The sequence below is a fragment of the Porites lutea genome, chromosome 6 (assembly GCF_958299795.1).
Source record: "Porites lutea chromosome 6, jaPorLute2.1, whole genome shotgun sequence".
NCBI lineage: Eukaryota > Metazoa > Cnidaria > Anthozoa > Scleractinia > Poritidae > Porites > Porites lutea.
In genome coordinates, this window is record NC_133206.1 from 6115783 (window position 1) to 6137121 (window position 21339).

At 40.3% G+C, this 21339-nt stretch overlaps 2 protein-coding genes across 2 annotated transcripts in view; both read left to right on the forward strand.

Moving 5' to 3' along the window:
• Positions 1 to 21339, forward strand: part of LOC140941811 (uncharacterized) — a 61218-nt gene that overhangs the window by 17326 nt on the left and 22553 nt on the right. The window contains 9 exon segments of the mRNA XM_073390823.1: positions 1379 to 2672; positions 2820 to 3632; positions 6971 to 7359; positions 9353 to 9538; positions 11668 to 11805; positions 15047 to 15140; positions 19550 to 19818; positions 20637 to 20780; positions 21035 to 21280. Of these exon segments, the coding sequence (XP_073246924.1) occupies positions 1379 to 2672; positions 2820 to 3632; positions 6971 to 7359; positions 9353 to 9538; positions 11668 to 11805; positions 15047 to 15140; positions 19550 to 19818; positions 20637 to 20780; positions 21035 to 21280 (3573 nt within the window).
• On the forward strand, positions 197 to 1682 carry LOC140940857 (uncharacterized). Its single transcript, XM_073389827.1, has one exon. The coding sequence runs from the start codon at positions 778 to 780 to the stop codon at positions 1372 to 1374; it is 597 nt and encodes a 198-aa protein (XP_073245928.1). The 5' UTR covers positions 197 to 777; the 3' UTR covers positions 1375 to 1682.

Sequence of the window (21339 nt, forward strand, 5' to 3'; positions counted from 1 at the left end):
CTAAAAGCTCAAAGCAGTATCCATCAACTTCTACGCAGAATTATTTTTACCCTTTTCAAAATTCTTAATTTTGATACAGGGAGAGAGTTCTAAAAAGTCTTTAATTTAAAGATGAGATAAAAACGGATTTTCCAGTTATATCAACTACTTCGTGAGTGAAAACATTTATTTGAGCAGAACTGAAGACCTGCTGTTACGAAAAATTGTATTGCGTGACTAGCGTGACTTTCTAGAAGCTTCGCGAGAGTTCGTAGTTTGTTTATTTTAGGATCTTGCGTAAGCGTTTCTAAAAGCGGTATATTTTGTAATCTTTCTATAATTAGACTATTTGGAATGTTCTAGAACTTTATTGTCAAAGTATATAAGTAGGCTAGTTCGAGTTAAGGTTTAACTAGTTTTCACAAGCGAAGAGAGTTTGACGTTGGTCGTGTTTAGTCAAGTGTGACGAAAGCAGAGTTTATCCAAGTTGGCGGAGGCCGTGTAAGTTTAACGAGTTAAGTGCTGTTGTGGAGTTTTACTTCGTGGAAACTACGTTCATTTGTGGAATAAATCTTCTTGTTACTGTTCCGACAACCCTGCGTTCAGTTTGGTTTGCAAGCTACCCGTCCTCTGAAAGATTACCCGCGTAACATTGGGGGCCTGTCCTGGGAGAGGAATTCAATTGTTTGCCGACTACAGTAACCAGGAAAGGACAGTTCAAGAAAAGGGAAATACAGCGAAAGTAAGAAGGACTGTTTCGAGGAAGTATATCGAGTTTGTTTGCTGTGAACTACTGCTATGGAAATGGAAAAGCTTTTGCAGATTGGGAAAGAGTTCGGATTGGAAGGACAAAAGCTGTTTGAGTTTGTAGAAAAACAACAAAAGTTAGAAGAGGAAAAAGAAGAAAAACGTAGACAATTGGAAGAGGAAAGAGAAGAAAAGCGTAGGCAGGTAGAAGAAGAAAAGGAGGAGAGACGTCGAATACTTGAAGAAGACAGAAGAAAGGAAGAAGAAGAGAAAGAGGAAAGGCGTAGAAGAGAAGACGAAGAAAGAGAAACTAGACGGCATGAACGCGAACTGAGAAAATTAGAGCTGGAAGCGGAGCTGTTAAAGCAAAAAGAAGCTATTGAAGCTGCTAAGAGAGAACACGAACTAGAGCTTGCTCGTCTAGGACAAGGCCGTAACGATACCGAACGTGCTGAAGTGAGAGAGGATAGGGCCAAGGCACCCAAGCTTCCCTCATTTGTTGATGGCAAGGACGACTTGGATGCTTATCTACAACGATTCGAGAGGTTCGCATCTACAGCTAAATGGGAGAAGACAGGATGGGCTTCGAAACTTAGTGCTCTAACTTTTGTCTGGGCGTGCTCTAGAAGTTTATTCACGATTATCTGAGGAGGCAGCCCAAGATTATGATCGAGTAAAGTTAGCTTTGATGAAGAGATATGACCTTACAGAGGATGGCTATCGCCGTAAATTTAGAGCATCAAAGCCGGAAGTTGACGAGAGTCCTGAACAGTTTATAGTGAGACTGGATAGATACTTGTTACGTTGGTTGGAGCTGTCGAACACTGAACGTTCTTTTGAAGGCCTGAAAGATTTAATAGTGAAAGAACAGTTTATTGACTCTTGTCCAAAAGAGTTAGCTATTCACCTTCGTGAAAGAGCTCCGAAAACGCTTGTTCAGATAGCAAAGATTGCCGATCAGTACTTGGAAGCACACGGAAAGCATCTGTTCGGCTCTGCGAGCAAGAAGCTACAAGCACTACCTCAGAAGGATGAAACAAAGAATCTGCAGAATGAGTCAACGACAGTAGTGTGCTTTAAGTGTAACGCTCGTGGCCACAAGGCTGTTAACTGCCCATCTCTGGTCAAGAAATGTTTCTTGTGTGGCAAGCAAGGGCATGAAGCTAGAAACTGCCGCTCAGGTAAACAGAGGTCAGGAGGACAAAATAGAGATGGTCTCCCTGTGCAGCGTGGGCAAGTGAGTGCCGGTTGTTTAGTTCAGCCACCCGAGGTTAAACCCTCAGAAGAAGAAGTTAGAGCCTGCATTAAGGATGATAAACTGTTGTTAGCTAGTGGTAAGAAGATCCCAATAGTAAGCAATGCCTGCCTTGAACCTCTGTCTGGAGACCGGTTGAAAATGCCTGTTGTAAAAGGAAGAGTGGGAGAGAAGACTGTGGATGTCTTGAGAGACACTGGTTGTAGTGGAATAGTAGTTAAGAAGAGTCTTGTGTCTGAGGACCAGTTAACCGGTGATTTTAACGTTATGCTGCTCATTGACAACACAGCGAGGAAGGTACCTATTGCAAGAATTACTGTGGATACACCTTATCTTAAGGGGCAAGTTGAAGCGCAGTGTCTCCCAGATGCCATTTACGACCTGATAATAGGTAACGTTCCTGGAGCTAGACCTGCAGATGAACCAGACCCCACTTGGCAAGAAGCATGCGCTGTCACCACGAGAAGTCAAGCTAAGAAAGACGGTGCAGTTACCCCTTTAAAAGTACCAAGCTACCAAGAGAGCCCCATTGTAGATAAACAGAAACTTAAACAGATGCAGAGTGAAGATGAGAGTTTACAGAAGTACTGGGACCGAGGTGATGTACTAGCGAAGAGTCAAGCTGAGATTTCTTTTGAGGTAAAGAGTGGGATATTGTACCGCATCTACGAACACCCTTTTGTGAATGGTGGTAAGCCTGTGAAGCAAGTGATGGTTCCTAAGCAGTTAAGACCTCGAATAATGGAAGTGGCTCATGGATCTATAATGGGAGGTCATTTAGGAATTTAGAAGACGACTGACAAGATTCAGAGTGCATTTTATTGGCCTGGTATTCAAGGTGATGTAACCCGTTTCTGCAAATCGTGTGATGTCTGTCAGAAGACCGTAAACAAGGGATCGGTTCCAAAGATGCCACTACAGAAGATGCCTTTGATTGATAAACCGTTTAAAAGAGTAGCCATTGACCTTGTCGGACCTATCAGTCCACCAAGTGAAGAAGGGCACAGGTACATCCTGACACTTGTTGATTTTGCGACTCGCTATCCTGAAGCCGTTCCTTTGAAGACTATTGACGCTGAAACCGTGGCAGAAGCGTTAGTAAATATCTTCAGTCGATTGGGAGTTCCGGAAGAGATTTTAAGTGATCTTGGTACACAGTTCGTCTCTGATTGCATGAAGGAAGTAACACGATTGCTGAGTATCAAGCAGATCACAACCACGCCCTACCACCCTATGTGTAATGGTTTAACTGAGAAGTTCAACGGAACAATGAAGCTTATGTTAAAGAGATTGTGTAGTGAACAACCAAGACAGTGGCATCGCTTTATCAACCCTTTGTTGTTTGCTTATCGTGAGGTTCCCCAAGAGTCTACTGGTTTTTCACCGTTTGAGCTGCTGTATGGAAGAGCCGTCAGAGGTCCGATGACTATCCTTAAGGAGCTTTGGACGAAAGAAGTAGAGGAACCGGAAGTCAAAAACAGCTACCAGTATGTTTTTGAGCTGCGTGAGAAGTTGGAAGAAACCCTTAAATTAGCCCACAGTCAATTACAGAAGGCTCAAGATAAAGGAAAGCACTATTATGATCGCAAGACTAGAGTCAGAAAATTTCAGCCTGGTGAGAAAGTTCTTGTGCTACTACCAACTGATTACAGTAAGTTGCTGATGCAGTGGAAGGGTCCTTTTGAAGTGAGTTCAGTAGTAGCCCTTAACGACTATAGAGTTAAAGTGAAAGGAAAGGAGAAGGCAGCACGTCAAACTTACCTCAGATGAGCCTGTTCGATCAAGACCATATCCAGTTCGTTATAGCATGAGAGAATCACTGAAGAAAGATCTCGCCGATATGATCAAAATGGGAGTAACCTGAGAGACACTGGACTACCCCTGTTGTATATTAGCTAACAATTTTTCTGTTGTATTGGAAATTTAGGAAATTTCTTCTGAAAGGGGGTTATGTTACGAAAAATTGTATTGCGTGACTAGCGTGACTTTCTAGAAGCTTCGCGAGAGTTCGTAGTTTGTTTATTTTAGGATCTTGCGTAAGCGTTTCTAAAAGCGGTATATTTTGTAATCTTTCTATAATTAGACTATTTGGAATGTTCTAGAACTTTATTGTAAAAGTATATAAGTAGGCTAGTTCGAGTTAAGGTTTAACTAGTTTTCACAAGCGAAGAGAGTTTGACGTTGGTCGTGTTTAGTCAAGTGTGACGAAAGCAGAGTTTATCCAAGTTGGCGGAGGCCGTGTAAGTTTATCAAGTTAATTGAAGTTGGCGGAGGCCGTGTAAGTTTATCGAGTTAAGTGCTGTTGTGGAGTTTTACTTCGTGGAAACTACGTTCATTTGTGGAATAAATCTTCTTGTTACTGTTCCGACAACCCTGCGTTCAGTTTGGTTTGCAAGCTACCCGTCCTCTAAAAGATTACCCGCGTAACACTTGCAAAGAATTAATTGCACACGCCATAGCGCGTAGGAGACGACACTAGCTCACGTCATTCGCTCACAATCTAGCCGATCGAAAAACTTAAATTTCCTTTCTTAAACAGTAAGATCTCGCCTTGGGCTTTGTAAACAAGAAATCTGGTACGAGATTGGGTCGACGCGGCAAAAAAAAAAAGCATTAGAAAGTGATTTGTAAAGGAAAGAAAACGCTGACCAAGCCGAGTGTTTCGTCGTTTTTTCTGCTTGCTTGCTTGCTGTTGGCAGTTTGAAAAATTTTTTTTTTGATAGCTGATGGTAATATTTCTCTTGTTTGTCAGTTGAATGTAAAAAAAATAGATTCATATTGTCGCTTTTTAAGGCACAGTTGCATCGTGAAGGTTGCTGGGAAATCGTAGCGCGAAAACAAGGCTATGGTGATTATAAATCAACTAGAAGAACAACCACCAACAATGAAAGCAGTTCTCAGTGTTCAGTTTGGTACATTTGGCAGTTTTACTCTTCAAATTTAAGCCATTTTGTTTTGATGTCTTTTGAAGTCTTTGAAGTTGTACCTTCTGCTCATTAAAGATTTTGACTATGGTAAAGGAGAGCGATTTGTTTCTTTCTTTTTTTTTTTTCTTTAACATACTGACTTGGACTGCGCCTAATTCCAAATTTACTTTGTACAATGCTCTTTCAATATCTAACTTAATGGTGGTCACCCTTTATGACTTTTTCATCGCTGCTTGCTTTTAATTTCAGGTGCGTTAAAAACTGCAAGGAAAAATTAAACCCATCGGAGAAATTTTCATTGAAAGGAAAAGGGAAGGTAACCGAGAGATAAATTACCAGTGGAGCGTTTGTAATACATCCAGTGACACCTGTTTTATAGATGAAAAGAACCTAGAGAATTACCTCGCAGTGCCACATCTGAGGTCAGAAACTTTGGTCATACGGCCGGATTATTTTGAAGGTACTTACGAATATTGGTAGTGAAATGTAATTCTTTCACTTAAATAATCTTTACTTTTGCCGACAAATTTGTGTTTTTCTTTTTATCGGAATAGTTTAAATTTGTCCATGACTCTTACTCAAAAAGCGCAGGGGGTGTGATAGAAAGAAGACTGTAGACCAGGGAAAATAAGGACTTTCAGCATCGACGACGGCAACGACAACAAGAACGGCACAAACGCAATAGCTTTAATTGTTGGCTTCACACTAGATTACTCAAGTATAATCCAAGTGTACTTGGAACCTTCTTTGAGTGTGAAGGGGAAAAATGTACCTATTTCAAATTTACTTGGTGACCATGGAAAGCCAATGTTCGTTTCCAAGTGTGGTGTACACCATGCACACTTGACCAATAAGAAATGGAAGCCATGTGCACGCGAAGTGCACGCGCAGCTGTTCCAAGATTCTAGTGAACGGACAGATGCACATTCATATCTCGGGCTGCGAAGAGCATTTGCGGAAGAGGCCCAGCCCAGAACTTATGGCGAATTTTTTTTTTTTTTTTTTGCCAAAAGAGGGTTGTTCAGTCATTCTAGTGAAATGATGAGAGAGACTTCGCTTGTTCTTTTTTTCCTGCCGCTTCTAAGTACTTGTAAAAAAATGAAGCACATAAGCATCTGTTTTACAGTAAACTGAAACCCTTTGAGTTGAATTAAAAAGTAATGAAAAATAAATACTAAACAACAAAAAACTCTTCTTCAGAGCAAAGGCCTCATAGTTTTAACTTTTGACGCGAGCAATCACGTTTGTGATATGCATAAATGATTTTAGTGTAAAAGATAATTGACAGCTTGTACTTCAAGTAAATATACTTTGTTAACAAGTATGAAGCCATGTTTTCTACAGAGCGACTTAAGATTTTTAAGTGCAGTTGAATCAAGTGCTTACTTGAAACTAACTCAGCTTCTAGTGTGAAGCCAAGTAATAAGCCAAAACAACAATTCTGCGCGTGCAACACACTTTTTGTACATTTCTTTGCCGTCACTGCAGTCGAGTACAACGTGAAATTCCCTGCCGTAAATACACCACGAAGAAGAAAAACTTTGGTGTTTTGGATGGACGCTTATCGGAGGTGGTCGCTTACGAGAAGTAGTCGCACATGGATTTTTTAAGGAGTTTAGTCTGTATTTATTTTCGTCTCAGTGGGTTCCAGTCCTCGCTAGTATGCAATTCTGCCATAATCTGAATACCTGTTCTGACAACCAAAGTGTGGCACAGCACCTATCCCAAATGTAACGTTTCACTTTCCAGATCGGCACGGCGTAGCTTTGCTGTAGTTAAAGAAATCCATCCGAATCACTGGAGTAGTTATGTGTGAACAGAAGCCCTATCCGGTGTAGAATAAACATAGGCTTTTAAGCCTATTAGGCTGCTTTTCCCTTTCTATGGTTTTTACCATCTTTAGTAGCCACAGCTCAAAAGTTACCCGCTAGCTTTTCCGCGCATATGACACGCATGTAAATTAGAGCTATGTAGCAGTCCTGGCCGGATAACCCGACTTGTTTATCTAGGATGTCCTTTCCTTTGTGTTTACAATCTCTTACCGACCTTTTTTTCTTGATAGATGATAAGAAATACACGGTTACACTGAGTGGAAATGTTGAAGGTGGAGCAACAGGCAAAAGCAGTTACGATGTTGTGGTGAACAAGCCTCCAGCAGATGGCGAATGTAGTGTATCTCACGAAGAAGGGAAACCGCTACCGCTAAAAACTCTATTTACCATAACTTGTAAAGGCTTCAAAGATCCAGAAGTGCCTCTAACGTACACATTCTTCTACAAGAAAGCCGTAGGAGGTCCTCTATCAACTTTAGACCAGAGCCTTAGTCCCGTTGTCAAAGATTTCCGCTTATCAAGTGGTCTGGAAGCAAACGATTACAAATATCATTTTGTCGTGAAGGTAACGGACAAATTAGGAGCATCTTTCGATTACGAGATCAACGAGACTGTTAAGGTGGGTATCGTTATGTCAGTCAGGAGAAGGTTTCTGAAAAGATGCGTTTTCTGACAGTTTTAATCTTCAAAAGGTTGAGTTTGATCGTCCGGGTGAACGTAGTCCTGAATAGGACTGTTGTTGTTGACAGTGACTGACGTTTCGACAACCTGCGAGGTAGTCATCTTCAGAGTCAAAGTGAGTTGTATCACGTCAGTAGATGGTATTATACTCTGGTTATTGATCTGATTGGTCAATTATGTCGCGATGTTATTGGTCGTCTGTCAGTTAAGCCGTGATGTTATTGGCTATGAAGACTCGTAATCAGTGATTGGTGCGTTTCGATCCGTCTATTGTCACAGTTAAACAGTCGTCTATTGTTAGTCAAATTGTCAGTTCTCCAGTTGTTCTCTCGTAGTTAGTTTTGCTTGATCTCGTCAATAAGTCGTTTGTACGGCGCTGGTAACTGTTGGCTACGATTCAGTGGCGTTTGTTCTAAGTTAGTAAACCAGCTTTCTAAAGTAAGACGTCGATAGTAGTCTGTAGAATACGTTATACATGTCGCAGAGTCCCAGTCAATTTGATGTTTCGTCTTTAAATGGTGCTCAGCAATGTGATTGTTGACGTCACCATTCCTCGTCGCGCGTTTGTGTTCGGTCAGTCGCGTGCTTAGGTTTCTGCCGGTTTCACCAATGTAAGAAGCCTGGCAGTCGCAGCATTTGATCTTGTATACTGCTCCCTGTCTGTCCTCCGGATTGTCTTTTTCCTTGACATTAGTAAGCAGTCGCCGTAAAGTGGTTATCGGTTTGTGCGCAACACGTATATTGTAAGGTTGTAATATACGTGCAATAGTTTCAGAGGTGCCTCTGATGTACGGTATAGTCGCTGTCGTAACAGGGCCAGAGTTGGTCTGAGAGTTGGAATCAGTGTTACTGTGAGTGTTCCGTCTAACAAAGTCCGTGTTGTAATTGTTCTTACTAAAACGTTGTTAAGATAATCAGTCTCGTCTTGTAGGCTGTCAGGTGAGTCGCAAACTAGTTGCGCTCGTCTCGTCAGAGTCCGGATAGTAGTATCCTTGTGAGAGGTCGGGTTGTACGAAGACTGGTCTAGTAATCGGTCGGTATGTGTCGGTTTTCTGTAAATAGTAGTTTTAATCTTATCGGGCACCTGTGGAAGGTATGCTAAACCGGAAGAAAGATCTCTCTTTTCAAGCAAAACCGGACACAGTACGCGTGGCCCGGGGGTACTCATATGTACAAACCATAGGTAAGTGCCTCCTCAAAGGGTAGGGTTCTTGCGCCGTTTTGGTATGAACGGGTATAGACTTTGCCCATTAGGATCTGGAATCGGGTATGGTTCTCGAGGGAACTCGAAGGAATGTATGAACGTATTCATCGTTTCTGATTCATCATGAGGTAGAAAGAAAGAGAAATATGCGAAACTTTTTGTCCTTGTTCTAATCTAAGTGGTCTAATCTTATCATAACTATCACGGTTACATTTCCCCAGTTAGTCTACAACCAGGCATTTCCAGCCAAGGTTATCTTCTGCAGGTTAAAATTTGCTGAATTTTATCAAGTGAGTGAGCAGTGAGGCTAAATATCACGTAAATGGCTGTGCTTTTCGTACCACATACCCTACATTAGGTGCGCCGGGGTATACTATACATTTTAGTCATGGAAAATCGGGCTGTTGCCAACGGGAAAGCACCTTTTTGAGTGTGACGTATTTTCCCTAGGTTAATTAACTTTGGGGAAAATTCCGTCGATACTTCAAATAGCCCACGTTCGATATATCAAAATTCTAACGTAACTCCGAGGTAAGATAAGGTTTTCAAACTTTCCACGACTCCATTGTCTCGCAATTCCTCGAAAAGACTTGAGCGAAAAGAAAACCAAATCAAATATAGAAATATGACCAGAAAGCCCCGGTGTCATGTTAGAATTTTAATATGTCAAGCGTGGCCTATTACCCAAGACGTTTCCCGAGAAAGAGCTTTGATCTTTCTTTAACAGGTTAATCCGAATGAAGGGAAACCGACTGCTAAGGATCTTACAAAACTATTAGACGAAAATCTGGGCGAAATAACTGCGGGTGGCAACTTCAACCTGAAACTGTCTTTTGTATCAAGTTTTGCCCAAGCATTAAACGAAAAAGATACTGAAGAGGAAAGTGATGAAGATATCGAGGCAAACAAAGAGGTAATAACGTTCTTTTTGATGTTCTGTTATCTGTGGTACAGTACCGGGGGAGGGGCACTTGGGTATTTTTTGGGTGGGTATGTGCCGCCCGGGACTCCAAATTGGCACCCCGTTCTAGAAAAAATTTCCCCTAAAATTGATACCCCGTTCTAGAAATAGGCCAATTTTTTATACCCCGTTCTAGAATTCGCCCTAAAACTAACACCCCGTTCTAGAAATGGGCCAATTTTTTATACTCCGTTTTAGGGTGCAACAAGAGTACAACGGATTGCTTGTTAACGCACTGAGCCGTATTTTTAAAAGCAATCTGTCCTTGAATGCTTTCAAATGACTGCTTACAAAAGTGGAGAGCTTTCGTGCGTTCGAAATATTATACCCCGTTCTAGAAACCGCGTCTGAAATGGATACCCCGTTCTAAACCAGGAGCTTCAAAATCACGACCCCTTTGGGTGGCACATACCCGTATAGGTAATGTATGGGAGTACCCCCCCCCCCCCCGGGGTACAGTCCGCCTGCCAGCTTGACGTCACGTCTCGCGTCAGTGACTTTCAAAATGGCGCGCAAAGTGTTTATGGAAGGGACAGATAAAAATTTCGATGTTATCACGGAAATACTGTTCCGATTTCTTGGATTTGGAGATTTTAAGGTTTCTATTGTCATAGAAGACTAGACTTAAGTGCTTTTTTGGAATGAAATGTCCAGTGGCGTAATGAATTTTAAAGATTCCCAGTTCTATCGTCGAGCAAATTTTACGGGCAATCATACAGACCGGTCACATTTTTGTGGGCCAGTGCACAGCAAGATTAAGGAGTAGAAGGTTCATCAAAGGATGTATATATTATAGTTTACATTGTGCGTATTTTCAGCTCTTCAGAGCTAGTGGAACGCCATATCATTCCTCTCAAAGTTCGCTTAGTTGTAGCGTTGAAAGAGGAAGCTAAATGACAGGTATTTGTGAGTGAATCTTATTGCTTTATCGCATTTTAATACTGTATTGGGCATACACCTGTAATTCTGTAATTAAATCCCGAAAACCAATAAAAGGTTTGGTTTAATTATTTTTGGGGGGCAAACTCAGTGGAGATTTTAGGCTAATAATTAAAAAATTAATTTTGTCATATCAAAACAATTTTTCTCTGCCATAGACGCTGTTTGAAGCGGGTGGAGCGGTATTTATCATGAATTCAAATATACATTTGAGGAAAATTTTCTTAAACGCGTCTTTCAAAGCTATTTCGCATTATTTCGGGTTCAACAGGCCGACTCGATGTAGATAATCGATCGAACAAGTTTTACTGAATTTGGTAGAGGATTAGGAGATCAACAGAGGCCCACACTCTTAAGGAATGATATGAAGTTAGGCCTATTTAATTAGCAAAAGAATAGATGAAATATAAACATGCGTGATCTGAGAATGGAACCTGCGATTCTGGAGACTAGACCTTGCCTATTTTAGAGAAAAAAAAGATTTAAGTTTTGGTGACCTTGCCGGTCCGGTGAAATAGATGGTGTCCCGCAACACTGCACGCAAAACAAATTAACAAAATTATACAATCATGGACACAAAATATCAAAACGGGTTTAAACAAGCAGATTATAGCAACACCAAAGCTCACACACATTCGATCAAATAAGTGATATATAGCGATATTTGCTAGCTTCTTAGCTTTTCCTTGACCTCGCTCGTCCAAATAAATGTCGTATTCCTTGCTAATTTGCACAAGCGACCCGAGGCTCTTGCCCGTTACTATGTGACGTCATACTGGCAGGCGGAGTGGGTCAAGAAACTTAGGTGGGAAACAATAGAGTTGCCTCCCCCCCTCCCCTCCCCTGGTTTTACTATATAAAGTATGTTTGGTTTTTCATAGCGTACTAGTTTCCCACGGGTTAGTTTACATTTTTGCACTTTAAGGTAAACCCTTCGTTTCCAGTCGGATATATCCAACTAGCCAATTTTTGATTTCATGGACATTGGTTGGTATAATAATTCTTCTTTATTCTTTAATTCTTTATTGATAAATAAGTACACAAGTAAGCTTTGCAAAACTACTGCGGGTGTTTACTGTAGGTCTTAAGTGTCTTTTGGAGATTTGGAGATGAAGTAATTATTTTATTTTTGCCTTTTTCAGTTTGTTGACAAGCTTGTTTCTATTGCACTTGACAATACTGTTGTCAAAAAGGATATGAACTTAGCTGATGTGACTCAACTGTTCGGGACTCTCAGAGTTGCTACTTCCGTAGCCAAACAGAATTCTCCCAATGTGATCGTAAGTAAAGTCAAAAAATAGATAAAATGATTCCGTGCTAACGGGGACTGACATATCAATGACATACAGCAGGGGCACCCAACGACAATTTTTGGAAAATATCTGTTCGGAAAACGATTTTCGATCTACAATTTTTCGGAACATTTGTTGTAAAATTTCTTGCTTACCTGCCTCTTCTAGGATTTTCGAACATCTAAAAAATGGTATAATTGCCCATTTTTAACGGATTTCAACCCTTAAAAGGTCACCTAGAATTTTCGGGAGCCTTTTTTCTGGCTGAAATTTTCGCAAAGGTAAGAACAGATGGAAAATTTCTAAGGGGATAAAAATATGCCTATATCTACCGTTTAAATACTAAAATACGTTTAACAATGCTATGTTTAAGTGGTTTTCAACTATATTCTCGTTGGGTGCCCCTGATACAGTAAGAACCTGGCTTGAATCTGTTAGGCTAAACTTTGCCAGTTATAGGCTCGATCTGAAAAACAACCTGTTTAGCCTAAAATCTGAAACAGGTTCTTATTTTATAGAATCTTTATAAAATCCTGTACATTTTAAAAAATGAGTCAACATTCATGATCCGTTTTGGAGACAAAGGTGCCTATCACAGTCCAAAAACAATATAACAGTATGCAGATTTTTTAAAAGGAATAAGCCGAATACGACTAATTGCTCTTGGCTACAATGTGTTTTTTGTTCTGAAAACAAGAACCTATTTAACAACCTAAATAGCCTAAATTTGCGCTCATTACCATTCACGTAAGAACCTGTTTTAAGTCTAACTAGGGAAAATACAGGTTCTTAGTCGCGGGTTTTTACTTATTCACATGTTAACGGCTTAGCCCTGTAAAAAACCTACTAGGAATAAAGGGACGAGTTCGAAAACTCTGCGATTCGTAAGTTGTATATCTTAGCATGTACAACTCTGTATTTCACGACCGACTGTAAAAATAAGCTTTTAACAATTGGCCTAGTTGTTTGAAGGCCTATTGAGGCTCAGTGTAAAAATGTTGAAGAACAAGTATTGAGTTTTCTCCTGATGGACTAGCAATTGCCAGTCATGATGGGGTCTCTTGGTAGTGTCCTAGATAAGCTCAGAAAGGCTTCTGAGACTTCGTGTTCGATATTGTGATTATTCCTTTTAAGTACTGTCAAAATATTGTAAACTTACATGCAATATTTGGCAACAAATCTAGACGTATAACTATAATATAAATATTAAATAAATAATTATGTTAACGACAAACGAGCAAATTTCACCACCCAGTCTCCATTATGAACTTTTTTTTTCGCATTTACACTGTTTGCGCCAGTGTATTTTTCCTTCTCTACTGCGTTTCGAATTCATCTAGGAAAACTTCTCATATTTACAATTTTAAAATGAGGCTTGATGATGAAATTTATTTATCTGAATTCAGCATAAAAATAACTCTAGATGAGAAACTTTTGTTTAACATTTTGGCGTAATTAAGCCTTGGCTAAAGCTTTTAAAATATCTGGCCGGTGGATGCAACGCTTCAAAGGTTTTCCCAAATTTGTTTGCAAACAAGTTTGAGGCAAATGTTTAGAACGTTGAGAACATTCATGAGTGCTATATAGAGTGTTTTGTTGTAGCCTCGTTTTCAGTATTTTTCACAGTCCTCGCGATTAGGAAGGTTTTTTCCCTTTGTTGCTGTTTGGTCTTCTACTACTTCTTACTTGTATTTGTGGATCAGGATTGTGGAAATCAAATTTGTTTAGATTTTCTGTGATTTATTTTTTGCCCACTGGATTATTTTCTTTCCCCTCACCAAAAGTGGCGACCTTGCCAGGACTGCATGTGATTAAAGCGAACCTTGTGGATACAAACATCGAATGTGTGAAGACTCAAGAAAATACTACTGACTGTGAAACATGTTGCAGCTTACTGAACAAAATTACAAGAAGGAATTAAAAAGGGCAACGTTCTACGATGGAGAAATTGAGTGAAAACTAAACGCTGGAGGAACGGAACATTTGCGTTTGGCGTACGAGAGAATATGTGACATAAACAAGGCACTCTAAGATTTAGCGAAACGAGTGAAAGATACCATTTTGGATGCGGAGAAGAGATTTGACGAGGTAAGACAGTGGTCAGACACTCGTAAACGAGTTCTTACTGTGCGAAACCTAAGAGAAAAGCTGAAGGAAGCGTTAAGCGAATTAGAAAAACAAGAAATACACAAGAGAGAGGAAGATTTGTTTCATAAGGAAGTGTGAACTTGCTTTAGAAGCAAAAAATAGCCACAAAGGAAATAACTAAAATACAAGCAGTTAAACTACAGAAGTATTCTATCACACCATTTAGAGGGGATTACAAAGATTGGCTCAGATACTGGAATCAGTTTGTTGTGGAAACTTTCTGAGATAAGAAAATTCAATTACTTGCTTGAACCGGTGGAAGGGGAGCCAAAAGGTCAATCATATTCGTAACTTACCGCACACTGCAAAAGGCTATATGAGGAAGCAAAAACGATCTTAGAACTTACTTAGGGAAAGGATATTAAGGTTCTCCAGGCATTGATCAAGGATTTGGAAACACTGCCAGCAAACATATCAAGCATCACAAAAACAAAACAGATTCATGAGTTTCATAACCAGCTGTCTAGAACTGTGAGAACCTTAAGCACAATGAAGAAATTGCAAAGTGCACAAAGTTATGTTTACAGCATTATGGACAAGCTCGGTCCAGTGAGAGAAGCCTGAGCACAAAAAGATGATGACTGGGAAGAGTGGGGATTTGAGGAGCTGGTAGAAAACCTCCGCAAGGAACATTACATTCCCGTCAACCAGCAATCAGAGACCAGGCGGGGTCTACAAAGATGAGAATAGTGTATGGATGCTCAGTTAAGGCCAATTCCCAAGCACCATCTTTGAGAGACTGTCTGGAAGTGAGACCCCCTTTACAACCTATCTCTGACATTCCTCTCCGAAATCGTCTTTCGAGTGAAGTTGCTATGTATCACCAGAGCCATTCCAAAGCCCTTCCTCCAGATTAAGGTCCATCCAAAGGACAGGGATGTTCTTCGCCTCTTATGGTACCAATGAAAACCTTGATTCAAGGACAATTACAGAGTATCGATTCACAAGAGTGATTTTTGGGTCAGGACCTAGTCCTTACATTCTGGGGGCGACAAGTAAGAGACACGTGAGTCAGTATACTGAAAAGTTTCCCTCTACCACCTATGAGTTGTGGAACAATACTTATGTGGATTATGTCCAGTCAAGTGGAGATCACAGAGATGAGCTGGTTAAGTTCAAAGAGGAGGCCACAAGGAATATGGGAGAAGGTGGCTTTCACCTTCACAAACGGCACAGTAATCGAATAATAACTAACATACTAGAGATAGGAGATCGTTAGAGGCTGAGGTGGGAACTAGTCCTAAAGAAACAAAAGTAATGGAAGTTTCTTGGAACAAGACAGAATATGAACTTTCTATTGGCTTCATGAAGCCGTTAGAATCGGCTAGCGAGGGTCCTTTAAGAAAGAGGAAAATACTATCGGCTGTCAATGGTATATAATGACCCGCTGGGTCTTGATTCTCCAGTACTGATCACGGAAAAGATCGTATACAGCGAAACTTGCTTACGCAAACTCAAGTTGGATGTAAGAGTATCTGATGAAATTTGCAGATCCTGGGACAAGTGGCTAAAGGGATTTGAGAATCTTTCATGTATATCAGTTCCTGCAGTATTGTAAACAGAGGTGTAAATGACAATAATTGTCCTTCACGGCTTCGCCGATGCTAGCAAGCTAGAAGCGGCAGCTATGTACACTGTACCATTTCATGCGAGTGTAGCTCACAACTCCCCCACGGGGCGTAACGAAAATTTAGATAGGAAGCGGGGGGGGGGGGGCTAAGAGGACGCGGACCAAAGTGCAAAAGTTTATTGCAAAATACGTATTCGACTGCTATGAGAAAAGAAGATCATTAGTTGTTTAGGTTAACATTGATTATAGTTCCACTAGTGTGCAATTTGTGTTATAATTTTAAGTTATTTGGATAAAGTCGATATACTTAGGATTGTAATATATAGATTTAGCCAGGGCTAAAAGCGAAGCTCCTATTAACTCGAATTTATAATTTAAATCAAACAATAAACTTGCAATTGTATTCCACAAATCAGTTAACTTTAGAGCACATTCATGTGATTTTTGATTTTAGAAAAAAATAATTTGCAAACAGTCCAAGCTAAGAGTGAACTTAATCTTCATCAAGTTGATAGCCTTATATGTACACCCAAAGAATAGCAATCATCTTCGATAACATTTAAGAGCCATAATGGCTCTTAATCACAGTAGATTAGGCCTGGAAAACAAATTCTTGGAAAACAAATCAGGCCGAATTTTTTTTGCTTTCGACAAGTTTATCATTTACTTTGCAAAATCTTGCCAACAAGTCTGAAGACGTGTAAACCAACCTTTTATACTTTTTATACATCACATCTGAGGTGAAACAGTACCATGAGGCGCTGTTTTTATCATACAGACCTCGGACAGAATGCGATATTTCACAATTTTACAATACAAATTGCACTCATTCAATATTCAGGACGATCGAAGCACGCGTTATGGGCTTTTACCGAAACCGTTGAAAAAAATTTCCGAGATCACCTATACGGCTAGCCGGTTCTCAATAGTCTTTTGACAAGCGCCAAAGTCGACTGTTTAAATCAAGATTAATAGAGTTATACGCTTCAACATGATAAAGAATCTATTATGTTTATTTTTTGTCTAATGATTTTATAACGATGGCGTTTGATACGCGCGGCATTTTCAGTACTCCTGCAAGCGATGTATTGTTCATGAGTGACTGAAAACAAACGGCACAGCGACTAAAATTGCAAAAGAGCGGACTACTAACAATCAATAAAAGGAAAATAATTCGGTGAAACATTTACAGAGACAACAATTTTCATTTACAAAGACAAGTATTAAAGTGTCTCTGAAAATCCTTGTTTATGTTTTAAGCCGGCTTCCCGGCGTTTGCTTTTTTCAAAGATGAACTCGAGGCAAGAAAATCGCTCAAAGCTTTCTTTTACAGCCAGAATTATAACTAACTATCCTTTGGAAAGTTTTCTTTCTCTTCGCGGTGAGAAAATGTCTATTAAGGCTTTTTAAAGTTCTATAAGCTTGTAATCAAACCTCACCTGATACTCGGTCAGATCATTGTCTCAAATCAGTCTTACAAACTTGCATAAACTACGCCCAACTTCATTAAATTGGATATAAAAAACAAACATCAAATACAATAATTACTTAGGCTTACCATTCGAGATGCACTGAAAACTATCAAGTAAGGCCAGAATCGCTTCAGACTTTTCAACCCTCTTACGCATCAAGCAAGGTGAAAAACGAAAACGATGCCATCCAAAATCAGATTTCCGACTTTGACAAGCGACGTATTTCTCAACCAAAAACCCAATAAACAAACTAGCTATGAATAACGGAAGACTACTGATAGCAGCAGAATTTCATTTTGTACTTTCAGTGGAAAAAGACAGTTAAAAACATCACAAGTTGACACAAAACTCTGTCATCTTCAGCTATCAAAGTAAACAAGTTTCAAGATGCTGCATAAATTTTCCGCATGAACTCACCTGTCAAATTTTCACCAATCAGAGCATAAACATTGGACGTAGAGCGTGACCAACGCGTGACCTTGGTGAGAAAAGACAAAAGCAACTGGCATGTCTTCCCTGCCAGTAAAAACTGGCTGAATTTTAGCTTCCGAGGTCAGTTTGAAATCAAAATTTTAATTGTGCGGCACATATTAAATACAACATATTTCATATGAATTTAAAAAAATTAAACTTGAGCCTGCGATCCTTTGAAAACTAGTAACTTGTCAGCGAATAACTTCAAAAAGATACTCGAACTCGATGGGTCGATACCTGAGCCCGCGATAAGTGTCAGGTGATACTGGTCAGCGGATACCCTGTTTTGACAGCTGTCAATTGATCACAACATTGATGTACATTATGTGTGCAATATCAGTCTTCCTGTGCTCCCAAACTAGCTAGAAAGTGAGAGATTAAACATTGGTTTCCCTGTGATGCGGACGGACGGGCGGGCGGGCGGTGTACGGTCACGTGATTGCCAAATTTTCTGGGATGGGTAGATTTACTTACCCATGGTGCTCCGCAGGCGCGCTTCTCGCGCCAGAGCTCCGCTATAAGACTCCAAATAAAACATTGTCTTGTCTTGTCTTGTCCAAAGACCTTTCCAATGCAAACTTGAGATTATTAGACACTGTATAAACATGAATATAAGGATTTTTTCTCTTTTTATCGCAGAAACAATCAACTTTCGCATAATATTAAAGCGCTAAAGCATTTTTGACGTAACTAATTTTTCCAGGGGTGCCTGACCAAGCTGGGTGGGGAGGTCTAAGAAGCATCCAATGGGATGGAAATTCCATGGGGGTGTAAAGGAAAAGTGCCCTCCGTGGGAAGGGGTATGGATATTTGTTTGAACTACACAATCTCCTTGTTGCAAAGCCAACAATAGCCCTTAAGAGATCTATCAATCCTAAGCTTGGAACTTATCGATGCACACATGCTGAGTAAACTGATGGATAATGTAAAAGATTTATCACACAGGCAACCAATTGAAGAGTATCATTGCTGGGTTGACAGCACCACTCTACTTTACTTGATTTAAGGGCAAAGAACTTGGACTCAGTTTATGCGAAACAGAACTCAGACTATTCAAGACAAAGGGTACTTAAATGCAATTACGTGCCTACAAGTGAAAACCCTAGCGAACAAGGTAGCAGATGTGCAGAACCCGGAAATATAGGAAGCCTATGGTTCAAAGGACCGAACTGGCTCAGCGGTACAGACAAATGACCATCACAACCTGAAGTGTGCGAAACCTTGGAGACCACAGTAGACTATAAGGCCAAAATGGGAGAGGCAGCTGCTCGCCAGAGAAGAAGAGAAGAACTGCAATGTGGGCCAACTCCTACAGTTATTCGTCGTACTGGAAGCTCCGCCGAGTGACTGTTTATGTGAAGAGATTTATCAACATCTGCGCGAAAACAGAGAAACAAAAGGACCATTGAAAACAGAGGAATTGCAAGCAGCAGAAAAATTCTGGGTTGCTCAGGCACAGGCTGTTGGAGCTCCAAACAACAAATGTAAACTTTGGGAAGGAAGATGATGATGTGACGGCAGAGTTCGTGGTTACAACCCGATCTACCTACCTCGAGAAAGTCACCTAACATCTATGGTGGTTCATCAAGTACTGGCAGAAACCTGTGTCTGCCTCGTGTGTTACAACTGAAACCCTGCCAGCTTTTAGGGTTAAAATGTCTGATCATTTTGCAATAACGGGAGTTGACTTTGCCGGTCCTGTTCACTACAAGGAGAAGAAATCTAATACTGGGAAATCTTACATTACACCATTTACGTGAGCCAGTACCCGTGCAGTGGACCTTGATAAGCTCTGTTGTGATCTCTATTCCAATGGATTTCAAAGAGCTCTAAAGGAGTTTATTGCAAGGCGTGGATGCCGTCAGACCATTGTAAGTGACAATGGGAAGACGTCTTCGGCCACTGGGAAGTGGTTGTCTACCCTCCTTTTCTTTATCAGGGGGAGGAGTTTGAGCAACCAGTGCTTAACCCAAACACCTTGCTGAGGGGAAAACCAAGCCCAATATTGGAGGAAGATTTTCAGGCAACTGGCGAAGACAAAGTAACAAAACGAATGAAATTCTTACAGAAAAGCAAGGAGCAGCTGCTGAAAAGAGGTTTCTAAAAGAGTACGTGCATGCCCTTGGAAAAAGAAAGAGTGACGCCGCTGCAGACAGTGCAAAAATTCCAGATGGAGGATCAGTGGTGTTAGTAAAAAGTGAAGCAAAGGATAAAGCATTGTGGAAGTTAGGACGAGTCGTGGACAAGATTATTGGCAAAAGTGGAGTATTTCACGGATTGAAGCTGAGAAGGGGAAATGGATATGTTGTCGAACGTCCTTTGCAACTTATGTACAAAGTGACTGCCATTTAAGTTACTGAAACACTTAAATGAGGGGAGGGTGTTGAGATCGTTGAGAACATTCGTGACTAGTGTATAAATTGTTTTGTTGTAGCCTCGTTTAGAGTATTTTTCGCAGACCTCGTGGTTAGAAAAAAGACCTAACGGAAGCGTTTTTACTTCGTTGTTGTTCGGATTTCTACTATTTCTTACTTGTGCTTGTGGATAGGATTGTGGACATTAAACCTGTTGAGATTTTCTGTGATTTATTTGGTGTGCACTGGATTTCTTCCCCCACACAAAAACTCTGTTTTTGCTGTTTTTCACGAGACGGGGGGCGGTACAAAAGATAAAACATCGTGATTTCACTATTTTCAACATCAGGTCAACAACCACAGATGAACGACGTTAACTGAAAACAGACTTAAGCTTTCACACTGACTGTGGAACCGCAAACGTTAGTCGTTGCAATTGACAGATCTGTATTCTTAGTTGCTCGATGGCTAGGTAGTGCTTGAGTACCCAAGTTTACAATGTTAAAATTTAACCACGATTGTGTTTTACGTTCTTTCTTTGGCCATTAACTTAGGTTCTCTTAAATGGGTCTCTTAGTAAAAGTAAAACATAATCAACTAGCGCATTTCTATGTGAGAAATCTTAGTCTAAATTTTGGGCTTACTCTTAGCTCATTGAAATATCTTGACCTTTCTGTAAATACAGTATCTGCAAGAACGATCAACCCTCTTTTGGAAGGAGTGAACTTTATCGAATTAACTTTAACTTTACGATTAGTACTTTTCCAATGTACTTATATTTTATGCTTCTTTTTCAAACAGAACAAAGTTTCTAGTTTCATCAAGAACGCGGGAAACGCAATTCTAAGCCAAGCCAAGACCGCCTCGAGTAAAGACATTCAGGGTGCTTCAAAGTCAGTGGTCGGTACAGCAATAAACGTCATTTTGACCGACTCATCAAACAAAGTACGATCTGCTACTACTTCTACCACTACCACTACCATTACCACTACTACACACTTATTCTTTACAACCTTTTTTGTCTTTTGCCTGTCATTAGTAAATACCGATATAGAGGGAGCGATGTCTGTGACGAAAAAATAAAAGAGAGCTCCGCTATGATACAAAAAATAAATCATCGTCCTCAAAAGTTGCATGTAAAGGGTTGACCCCAAAGGAGGAAAAAGTCTCAGAAGCTAATCACAAAATTTTGTTTGTAGGATTCAGATGGCAATAACACGCAAGCAGCTGTCGGTACAATCAAAACAGTTGGAACAGCTATGCTGACCACATTGATTGCTGGAGAAAAAGAAATAACTTTTGAGGAGAAATCTTTAGCCCTGGGAGTCCAGAGATATAACGCAGAGGACACGGGCAATAAAACCATCACTTTGGATGGAAGTGAGGTCATTTTGCCGGCAAATTTTACAGCCTGCCGCAATCAGAATTCAAGTGTTAATCGAATGGTATGTTTTGCCAATTCCCTTCAAACCATTGTTTTGTAAACTTTATCTTCTTCTCTTTC

Coding starts and splice junctions, on each gene's coding strand:
- LOC140940857 (XM_073389827.1), top strand. CDS start 778: ATGGAAATGGAAAAGCTTTTGCAGATTGGGAAAGAGTTCGGATTGGAA.